The sequence below is a fragment of the Lupinus angustifolius genome, chromosome LG14 (assembly GCF_001865875.1).
Source record: "Lupinus angustifolius cultivar Tanjil chromosome LG14, LupAngTanjil_v1.0, whole genome shotgun sequence".
Lineage (NCBI taxonomy): Eukaryota > Viridiplantae > Streptophyta > Magnoliopsida > Fabales > Fabaceae > Lupinus > Lupinus angustifolius.
The window spans coordinates 3,050,229-3,062,449 of record NC_032022.1 but is presented as its reverse complement, the minus strand read 5'-3'; the positions used below and the strand labels follow the sequence as shown (position 1 = coordinate 3,062,449).

General features: G+C 31.2%; 1 protein-coding gene across 1 annotated transcript; it reads right to left on the bottom strand.

Moving 5' to 3' along the window:
* Window positions 946–7,420, bottom strand: LOC109326178 (dnaJ homolog subfamily B member 1-like). The gene is made up of 2 exons (XM_019558864.1): window positions 6,835–7,420; window positions 946–1,601 (listed from the first exon to the last, which is right to left on the bottom strand). Exons 1-2 carry the CDS (start codon window positions 7,410–7,412, stop codon window positions 1,157–1,159), a joined length of 1,023 nt encoding a protein of 340 aa, XP_019414409.1. The 5' UTR covers window positions 7,413–7,420; the 3' UTR covers window positions 946–1,156.

The following is a 12,221-nucleotide window of genomic DNA, read 5'->3' as shown; positions in this document are numbered from 1 at the left end:
AACTGTTTAGATTGAATGAGATCTTTACTAAAATTATCTTTAATATATCATTATACTATATTATGAAAAATGTAGGTGTTACACACGGTCGGGTTGTGAATGGGCCCACGACCATGTCAGTGCCTAAGTCAACCTAAATGCTTCAACTCTTCAATTCATATCAATACTCTTGGCTCTAGGTTTTTTTTTCCTTTGGTCGACTTCGATTAAGGCTGACACGACTTGCCGTGATACCTCTTTGGCCATTCTTGTTCTTGCCCGGATAGTTCCTCGTAAGCCTTGAAGTTCTTGGTATTCTTGTCCTTATCCATGTCCATATTACAAAGCAAGGTTAGCTATTTAAGGATATAGTTAACAATAAGGTATTGCAAGATTAGAATCAATTAAAAATTTTATGTCATATACTACTCAATATTACTTACTCTTTTACAAATAGATGTAAAAAAATACTTTTTTGAATGGTGAAATTGAAGAGGAAGTTTATGTTGGACAACCTCCAAATTTTGAAGATCTTGAACACCCCCAATCATGTATTTAAGATTAAGAAGACCATTTATGATCTTAAAAAGTAGCTAAAACTTGGTTTGAAAGATTAAGTTCTTATCCTCTAAAAAATGATTTTGTTATATGGAAAACACACACCAGACTATTCAAAAGAATTTCGAATAATAATTTTATGATTGTACAAGTTTATGAATATGATATTATTTTTGTACTACTAATCAAAGTCTGTCAAAAAAAAAATTAAACTTATTGATAAATATCAAATTTACGTATATTTAGATACATTTGCTAGTATCTTTCAACTTAAATTGATTATATTGTGCTCAATTGAGTCAATTTGAATATAATTTATTGATATTAGTTATTGTCAATGTCTCATGGTTGAAGAAAAAACAAGATATAATATGAACTGTCAGATCGGAAAAATTTGCAAAGGAAGATTTGTTTCATTATGATTGAAGCTTTCACTCAATTCAAAATATCATTTATGTTTACTCAAATCCAAATGTTAGTTATGGAGCAACCTTATGCCATGCCCTTAACACTCAATTTCACCTGTAGAATATTACTGTTATTCTCATGCATCAATCATCATGCAAGTGATATTTGCAATGACCATTCACCCTTGACACCAAACATGAAACTAAAATCTTTATGAGATGCCACCTAATACTCTCCTCAGATCAGATTTCTGCTCTATAGTTAGCCTTGAAGGGTACTTGACATCAAACTTAATTCTTAAATTCCCCTTCCTCCCGAGCTCTTTTGATATCGGCATTCCTTCATTTGGGATAACAACCTCGGCACCTGGTTTGACAATATCTGTCAACGGTATCATGAGACTTCTTCCATCCAAGGTGGTGATGGCCAAGGTTTTACCTATAAGGGCCTCTAGAAGAGTTATCTCCTGGTTGAGTATCAAATCATTACCATCCCTTTTGTAAAGAGTGTGTGGTTTCTCATCTATCACAAAAGTTATATCCGCCGCGATGACACCAGGCTCCTGGTTACCTTTCTCAGGGAAAGTAATCTTTGTTCCTTTCTTCCAGCCACGTTTTAGTTCAATAATCAAAATCTCCTCCACGGTATGACACTTGCTGAAATGGAATTGCATTTGTCAAACATAGTAAACAAATATAAATATCCATTTTGGAGTACCTAAAAGAAAGAGCACAGAATTTTTCTAAAAACATTATCATGTCCTTAATGAAACATTGGAATCCTTTCCCTATTTCTTCAATGCCTAGTAATTAGATTAAATATATTGAAGTTTTCAAGACACTCAGAAACTTTTCATCTATATAAGCTTGATTTTGGTCCTCAAAAGCAACAATGGGCTCCATTGTTTCAAATTGACTCAATAAGTTTGATGCTTGTCTTGGTCAAGAAATGAGCTTACTTTGAACTTATAAAGTATTGCCCAAAAAATTCGAGATAAAGTTAGCATATTTAGTTTTTCCATTTTTTGGGTGACTACATGTCTAGTATTTTTAACTTTCCAGAATATGTAATACTTAAATAGTTTATTTGTCATGTACCAAAAGAGAAAATAAAAAAGAAGAAATAGTTTATAAATATTTATTTTTTACTTGAACCATAAAGAGTAGAGTCAATAGAACCTTAGGTAATTTGGACATGTGTGGAGAAGATTGCTAGAAACCCTTGTAAAGAAAGTAGATCAAATAGAAACTAGTTCAATTCCCAAAGGAAGACATAGAACTCAAGAAATAGGGAAACCAAGAAAAACCACAAAGGGTGATAAAAAAGACATAGAACTCAATGCTTTATAATAAATAAACATGACTTATAATAAAACATTATAACGTTGTTCAATTCATGTAATGGACTCCACCTAATAAAATAAAAACTTGATTGTTGTTGAACTATAAATATCTTATATTTTACAAAATTCCAAAGAAACAGGTAGTACTGACCATGATACACAGACCTGGCTCAGTGCTACCTGGCTTATATTAAAAAGAGAGGCAGCCTAATACAAGGGTCAAGGATCCCGCTAGTACAGAATTTGAGGTGGGTTAGATCTAACAGTATATGATACACTAAGACCTCATAGGTAGGCTATTTCGACATTTACAATCCATGAAAAGTTACAAGGCATTGTGTCAATGCTCACCATCAACATTCACTCATGTCCCGGACATATTTTTAATCTAACTCATTTTCAACTAACAAAGTGTTGGTTTAGAGGTATAAAGTCCTGCAAGATCCACAGGATGACTAAATTATCAAGAGTTTAATTCCCTAGAGCAATACTTGTTGGGAGAGGCAGCCACACACCTCGAAAGGAATTAGTTCAGTACCCAAAAGATGAAGGGATATCCTTAGTAGTAGAAAAAAAAGAATCTAACTCCTTTCTTTTTTATATCTTGCAAAGAATCTAAGTCTTCATAATCATCTATCAAGATTAGATTTAACTTAGAAGATGACTTACGATGAAAAGATATTCCTCCGTCAAGCAAACCTAGTTCAATTCCAGAATGACTAATATTCACACCACATGTCTGCATTATCTTAAGCCATCTTCAAAGGGGAAGACAAAATATGCATTAAATTTCAACCACTTCATGTTTATTGAAATGGTTATTATGCTTTGGTTTAATTTTGCACTCTGGCATTCATATTTTAATGTCTAACCAGAAACCTAGAAGCATGAACGAATTCATTTTATTTATTTATGAACCAATATATACTTTCTTATTTACATAATAGGATACAAAGAAAGGAAAAGAAACTTTGTAAATAGAAACTTGGAGGGGTTTCTGTTTTCTTACAAAAATTCCACCATATTGTTATTCTATTTCTTGTTTGCAAAATTTTGGGATGGAAATAATGAAAATAATAATTTTTACATACCATTTCCTGCACAACTTTTGAAAACAGAAAGCATAATAGAAACCAGGTAGCATTTTTTTTAATTAATATTTAAAAAATATAAAACAAATGAAAACAGAAGACAGACCAAACACCCCTTATTCTATAATTCATCTTACTATCTCAAATTAACAGATACAAGTTCTCTAAGTCAATAAGTTACCCAGAGTTAGCATATTGCATGAAAAAGAATATTCCATTTTCCACATACTTAAACTCAGAAGATGTATTAGAAAAGAAAAACAGAAGAACCTCCAGAGAAAACACATGTCCTAGAAAACAAAGTGTGGCAGCAAAGTTTAAACAATCTGTAAATGAACTTCAATTATTTTAACAGTGTTACAGATATAATAGCATGATTTCTCTATGGATGTAAGAAAGCTCACTAAAATGAATTTATAAATTATTATCATTTTCTAAAACAAAAAGTAATAATCCAGACAGAACCATGCAAGCATTTAAAATGGATCTATTTCTAGCCAATCCCTGACCTAAGTCCACTTCAACTTGAAAAATTACTTACAAATTCTAAGTAGCCCAGAGAAAATACCAGTGAGATTCTCAAGCAAAAACAGAGACCAAATTTCATAATTGATAGCATATTCAAATATTGCCATCCACAACAATATCTATAGATTATCTTCAAATCACAAGAACAACATATAAACCATTAGATTCCACATCAATGGCGTGTCATTATAAATTATCTTTCATAGGGATAGGCAGCAGTCATGGCTGTGTGATTATAAAGAATGGATTGTGGTGAAATTATTGTTGAAATCTAAGTGGGGAAGCCTACAGTTCATCATGCGGAATAATAATGACAGAGGGTTGAAATCGAAATGAGTGTGAAAGTAGACACAAGGTTGTAGTTGTCTCCCTTAATGCACTAGACAAATGCTAAGGTGGTGCACTGTATCAACTAGATCTCATTAATTGCAAAGTGTGAATGTGTGGCTTTCATTACCAGCCTCTCAGTGACAAATGTAAGCTATCATGTCCATAAGACCACAAGAAGCAAACACTTGCAAGATGCCAGATGTGAGTGAGTACAACTTTCTGGGAAATGTTATACCTAACACTTATGAATAATCCCAATTCATAGGCATCTCTCTATAAGTATTGCCATGACAAATTATTCTTAATTTTCTAAGGAAGATTGCCATGTAAATTAGAAACAGATTAAGTTCGTCCATTTACAGAAATGAACCTCGCACAAGGCATTCAGATTTTTTATTTGCCTATATCAATTACTTCGGAGGGAGCCTTGGCACAAGGGTAAGTTTACTTGCCCTATGGCCTGGAGGCCATGAGCCCAAATCCTAGAAACAGTATATCCAGCTGTGAAGAAAAGGTTGCATATACCTACTTTCCAAAATTCCACCAAGTGGTAATCACTTGCATTGGGTCACCATCAATTCCTTTGAAAAAATTAATGACTCACAAAATCCACACTTTCAAGTTCATCAATTAACTAAAACCTACATATGTTATAATCAATCCAACATCAAATCTAACATCATTAACAAAATCAACAAATTTAACTTCAAAACTTAGTTAGGAGGTTTAATATAGAATAGATGTCCCAAGTCCCAAACATAGACAAATGATAGACATTAGGAAAAATAAATGTTGCCAAGAACAAAAAAAACTAATAATCCATTGGGTCATATACTACATATATGTTTGGTATAGATTATGTTTCTAGTTTCAGTTCATAAACTGTGAGAATATAATCTGTTGGTTACTTTAATTGAAAATTGAATATAAACTAATTTGTTTTGTTTGGGTAAGGTAAAAAGATTGTTTTTTACATAGCAAACAACAAAAAAGGGTATGAGGATATTTATTTATTTTATGATTATTTTGATTGATTTTTACACTATTTTTTAAATACACATTTTTTTAATGTTTACCATCATATATATTTTTACTATAAACTTTTAATATTGCACAAAAAAGCTAAAAAATATATTAAAATAAAATATAATATAAAAACCAATAAATAAATAATAAGTTATTTATTTACACAAAATAAATAACTTGTCATACCATGCCTTGTAAGTTAGCATTACACAAATAAGTTTTATATAAAAGTTTTAATAAGTTAGAGTGATGATGTGAAAAACTATATAGTTTGGTGGAATAGTAAAAAGGAGGAAGGGAGATAAAGTAACGATGGTGTAAAATAGAAAGTGGAAAAATTGAAAAAAATAAGCTAAGCAAAAATAAACCAACCCATAGTTTTGGAGCTTAAACTTTTACCTTATTTTTTCAACAAAAAAAAGTTGAGCTTATAATTTTATTTGGTTGCCAAACATATATAGTTTATATTTTTAGTTTATCTTTTGAAAAATAACAAAATCTATATAAAAAAATTAGCCATACCAAACATATGGGCTATGTTACTAATCAAACAATTGACTCAAGAACAATCAACCATTAAGTTTCTAATAGTTCTATAAGACAAGCTAAGTCAAAGGGTGAGGGGAGGAAGGGTTGCCAATTGCCACTTAAAAGTCGAGCCTTCAATGTCATGTTCTTACAATCAAACACGATCTTGGCCACTAGGATTTATCATTCAGGCAAACCTTCTCCACAAATACGATACCACACATGGATAAGGTTCCTTAAAGTATACTTGACTCTAAAGTACTCAACATTGATTTAAACTGTGGCCGCAATAGCATCATACCGCGTTACAGTGTGACTCCGAGTTACAATAATGTGACCGCATCGAGCCGCAATGCAACTGCACCAGACTATATTAGATGAGACCGCATGAAATTCAAAAGTATTTTTTTAATCACAAAATAATTTAGGCCACAATGACCACAATCCGTATCCAACGGCCGCAATATCTATATAACGGCTGCAATATCCGCAATTGCAGTAACCATAACCATTTCTGTAATCGCAACCACACTTTAAAACACCATAATGCAATAAGCATGTACTATTACATTTTAGTGAGTGCGATGATAACCTACCAAATTTAAATAAAAAGTGGATATAAGTTCACTTTTACGGTCCATGGGAATAATATTTGGAGCATGCCTGGTTTAGTAGGTGAGAAATTTGAAACTAAAATCACTAACAAACTTTATTTTCACGTCTATAGGTATTGAAGATTAGTTGCAACTACTTATTATTGAATCAAACCCTCAAATTAATTATGTTCTTTCCTATGGAGGTTGTCGGGCTAAAAGAATGAAATCCCGGCAAGGTGTTGTCTTTATATTACCTGTGTTGACTTGAATATCAGAATATCTTATTTCCTGACTTGAGCAATCAGAGTTTCTTTTATTTTTTTCAGGTACCACAGGCAATCACTCAACTTAGGATGACATTCAGACAAATTAATTTGAAATATAACAGGCCATTAACAGGTTAAACATGCACAAAAATGCCAGCTTGGCGGGTTTAAAATTTGTTTACCCAAATGCATCAAAGACATTCCTCGAAATCTTCATTTTTCTCTTGACACCTTTGTAAAGATCTTCCAAACTACACGGCAAGACATTCTCCACAGCGGCAGCCTTCTTTCCAACTCCCCCGAAGGCGGATCCATTGGACGTCCTAAAAAACCCATCCCTCCGCCCTCCACCTCTACCACCGCCTCCTCCTCCAACATCATCACCATCGCTGCCGAAAAGCTCGGCGTAAATGTCATCAGCATCACGGGGATTGAAGCTGAACGAGGTAGGGGTAGGGTTACGGCTTTGGTGATAAACACGTGAAGAGGATGATGACGACGAAGAAGAAGAGGATTGAGGTGGCGCAGGAAACTGTCCAGACTTGAGCGCTTCCTCACCGTAGAGATCGTAGATCTGACGTTTTTGCGGATCGCTTAAAACATCGTAGGCTTCAGAGATTAATTTGAATTTCGCTTCTGCTTCGTTTTTGTTAACAATGTTTTTGTCTGGGTGCCAAATCATTGCGAGTCTCTTATATGCTTTCTTCAAATCATCTTCGCTGGCGTTTCTATTCACTTTCAGTATAACGTAGTAATCCATGCCCAACCGTCACACGCGGTGGTGGTGGCGGTGGAGCACCGTTGGAGATGTGTTATGGAAAAGAGAATTTGGTCTTTGGGTGTGGATCCGACCGTTACAATTAGTGGGTTTATGATTGAGAGGAAGAAAATAAAAGAACTGAATAATATGTGGGTCCTTTGCCATTATGACTTACACGGATTGCGACGTGCGCAGCACCATGGTCGAATCAACTGGGGTGGGATCTATAGCTCTTGGAGTCAACTCCACTGCCGTACAGAAGAGTTTGAAATGTAATGGGAATGAGACTTTATTAAAATTAAAAATTACTTTTATTAAAATGATTTAATATATATTGATGTATAAATGTTTTTTACGGTGTTAGTAAATTAGTTATCATTAGTATGTTAATTATTATTGACTCTTAAATAAAAATAATATAAATTAATTGTGAATAATATGTTAATAGTGTCAAAAAGTTATACTAACAATATATAAATCTTAAACTCTTATAAAAAATAAAAAAAAAAGTAAGTAATGACCATTTAATTTAATATTTATTTTTTCAAATGTTACAATTTCAACGTCCATGTTAAGTCCTAAACAGGATTCAAATTCAGCTTTGGTGTTCTATTTATGTGATGAAGATTTATATATATATATATAAATATAAATAACTAATAAATTTTTTAAAATAGATTAAAATTTAATTCCAATTAAAATCTAGTCTTAGATAAAAGTACCATAAAACATAAATAAATTTGTTTCTAAATATATTGTATATGTTTTCATATAAGTTTCACTCATTTTTTGTTGTGGCTAATTATGTTAGTCCCACCTCGGGGCATTAATAATATTGTGAAAAAACAGGTAGTATATATAAAAGGAATGAACTTGAAATTTAATCTTCTAAAACCCAAAAAAAAAATTAATGTTTAGTACGGGAAAAAAAAAAGCCATTCAAGTATATTGTAAAATAGAAGTATCATTTATCTAAGCTTAAATGGGGGATTTGATTTTAGGAGAATATTCCACCAATAGATTATACACCAATATGATTAATTTAACATATCTTTTCAAATTTAAAATTATGAAGTTATGCAAATAATTTAAAAATTAATTAAATGATGTAAAAATTTGATGTAATTTGACTAAATCAACTTTATTTAACTTATATTGCAAAATAAATTAAAAAGAAATGAAGAAATAAAGAATAAAAAAAGAAGTAATAAATACATATATAGTTCGAAAATAGAGTCAAATGTGTATTTTCTTTCTAAAACATCAAAAGATTTATAATAAAATGAAAAAAATTAAAACATCAAAAGATATAGAACCAATACAGTAAAAAACAAATGTATTGTTGTCATTTTAAAGTATAGATCATTACTCAAGTTGTTAGTTTGATATAACTATCTTATCATTTTATAAAAATGATTTATATCTTACAAAATCAACCCACAACTTTAAAGAATATATTATCTGATAATGTCATTTTTATTGCGTTTAATATCATTTTGTGATATGTAAATATTTGTAGATTGATTTAAGAGTAAATTTTTATTGTACAATTTAGCATTTTATTGTATTGTATTTAAGACTTTTAACTTTGACTAGGAAATTCATTCAAGACCTCAAGTGTATTTGTTCTATGATTCTCACATGTAGTGAATGGAAAAACTTATTCTGACCCTTTAACCATATAGCTCTCCTAGCTATAGATTAGTTTTTTTTTTGCTTTATTTCTCATAGATTCAGTTCTTTTCAGCTATTGTACTTTGTTGGTTAACCTTATGGTACATTGAGTTAACTTGTCATTAATGCATTGTTATCTAATATTAAAGTGCAATCATTATAACATTAGAGTTGTAACCATGTAATAATATAATTTCATAACATTGAATTGTAAAACCAGAACTATAACCTTAGGATTTTAACCAACAGAAATTGTAAATTTTAATATACATGTTTGTGATTTTAAATTTTCTTCTATTAGTTCTCAAAGTGACCAACTATATTCACTATGCCAAATATCGTAATAAACATCGGTCATTCAATAGCGCAATTTTGAACAACGCTGTTGAAAATGAGGCGGAAGAACATCAACAGCGCATAATAAAACAAGCACTGTCAATTTTTGTAACTTCAACAATGCATTCTTGACAAAACACTGTTGAACATTAGTAACGTTAGCACTGACTTGAATGATTTATGTTTAACAGCGCATTTGGTAGAAAGCGTTGTTGATGTTAATACATGAAACATCGCATAATTAAGGAAGCGTTGTTGAAGAGGACATAGTAATCGCGCTTTCGTAATTATGCGTTGTTAATGTTTTACGACTTTTTAAACGTTCGAGATATTAATGGTGACAGTTATATGCGTCTCTTTGTTTGTTGAAATATTAATGGTTGAGTGATTATGCATTTCTTGGTTGTTGAAATATTAATGGTCTAGTGGTATGTTATGCATCTCTTCGTTTGTTGAAATATTAATGGTATATTGGTCCACTCATCTATAAATATTGTTGTTCACTCAATGTTCTATTTCATCAATAAGAGTATGAGTATGTGTTTCTATAAGAGTATGTTCTTGAAGATAGGAGGAAGAAAACACAAAGTAGTAAAAAAAAAAGCAATATTGTAGAGAGTGAAAAAGAGAAAAAGGACCCAAATTTGTATTGAGGATTCGAGGAAAAAATTGTGTTTCTGTTTCGGAATCATGTCAAGGAGGTCTTTAACAACTTTTGATTTCAGAAAGAATGTGGTTGTTATACAAGATTTGCGTGAGATGAAGATTTAGTTCATTGATATCTTTCAATGGAATGGAAATAAAAGGAAAATGATCAATGAATTATTTTTCTTTATCTGCAATTCATTAAGTTCATTGATTTCCTTCATGGCAAAAGGACTCAGATTTTAAAAGGAAATCAATAAACTGTTATACAAGATTTGTGTAGAGGAGTCGAAGAAAAAATTGTGGACAAAATTAATTTGTATAGTATTGAGTTTAATTCATTGAGCTCTTTCAATTTTCAAAACGGTCACATATTTCAGAAGGAAAGTGACTGTTATACAAGATTTGCGTGAGATGAAGATTTGTATAGAAGAGTCGAGGAAAAAATTATTTCCTTCATTGAAATCATTTTCATTGTATTCTTCATCTGCCAAACCATTTAGTTCACTATATTCGCATGTACCAAATCATTTAGTTCATTATAATGTATTTTGTCTCTCTGAATGTATAATAAAACAATTATTTTGGATGTTAATTTCAATTTTTTGTTAATTATTTGGATGTTTATTTTCTTTATTACTTTTGATGTTCATTATTAATAAATTAAATACAATAAACAAATTAACAATACTTAATAAATACAAAAATAAATTAACAAAATTTAATGTTTAATATTTTTTCAGTTTCGTATTAATAAACACAATTATATAGTAATCTATTTCATGGCACCTTCATCTTAATTAACGTTATTTCATGTTGTATAAATATTTTCCAGTTATGTAAAATGTTAATTTAACAGCACATAACTACGAGCATGCTGTTAATTTGGAAAATGAGTTCTATTTAATGGCGCATAATTAATATAGCATTGTCAATTATATTCTATTCAATAATGCTACATATCGGTAGCACTGTTGATGTGTTAATGAAAATAAGTAGTAAATTGTTGGATACACAACAACCGTGCAATCTTTAATATGCGATGTTGAATATGTCAATACAACAACGCTACTGTTAATATGCATTGTTGAATTGTTAATATAACAACAACGAATCCTTAATATGCGTTGTTGAAGATGTCAATATAACAACGTTACGTTTAGTATGCATTGATGAAGATGTGTTAATGAAAATAAGTAGTAAACAACTGGATACATAACAATAGTGTAATACTTAACATGTGCTATATTGAAGATGTCAATACAACAACGCTACTTTTAGTATGTGCTATTGAAGATGTCTATTCAACATCGCTACTTTTAATATGTGTTGTTAAATTAGTAATATAGTTTAAATATGTAAAACTTGAATTGTTTCATCTACGCTCTCAAACTTAATCGAAAATAAATCATCATACTCTCAACAAACCCTCATACTCTTAGCAAACCATCATTTTCTCATAAACCTCAAAAAACTTCATCAATGGCTTCCCAAAGTGGCGATCATGGTTCTCACAGTAGTGACGAAGCTACGCCGACTCCACAAGACAAGCAAATCGTTGCTCAAAAACGACATCCATCCACGTGGAATGACTACCATGAAGAATGTTATCTAGTCAAGAAGTAAGGATGTGAATATAGAAGTTCAATGGAACTCTATAGGTCAACCATTAAACTCGAAGGGTGGCAACACATTGGTAAGCTACATTGGTGGTGTTGTTAAAAAGAATCTGAAGCTAACATTCAACAAATAGAGTGATATAGGAAATACTGTGAAGGAGCGTATTTGTGTTTTTTCATGTATATGTGTTACGTTTTCATGCAATGTACATATATCTATATGTTTTCATGCAATATATAATGTATATGTGTCTTTATTTCAATCAACTTTTGATGTTGGTGAGGAGCATAAGGATTATATCCTTAAATCGGCTGGCAAGGCTCTCCGACAATTCCGAACTGATGCTGGAAAATTGCTCAGAGATGCTGATGGTAATGTCAACCTAAAACCTCCAACTAAATACGCAAATATCATTGATAAAGAGGATTGAAAGAATTTTGTCACCCTACGCACATAAGACGAGTCTTTCTTGGTAAAATCATATTCTTTATATTGAATTTTGTATATATATTTTTGTATATATATATATATATA

Excerpts from the sequence above, each read along its gene's own strand:
- LOC109326178 (XM_019558864.1), bottom strand. The coding sequence starts at position 7,412 with ATGGATTACTACGTTATACTGAAAGTGAATAGAAACGCCAGCGAAGAT. Across the intron at positions 1,602-6,834 it reads AATGTCTTTGATGCATTTGG|CAAGTGTCATACCGTGGAGG; the intron begins GTAAACAAATTT and ends ATTCCATTTCAG.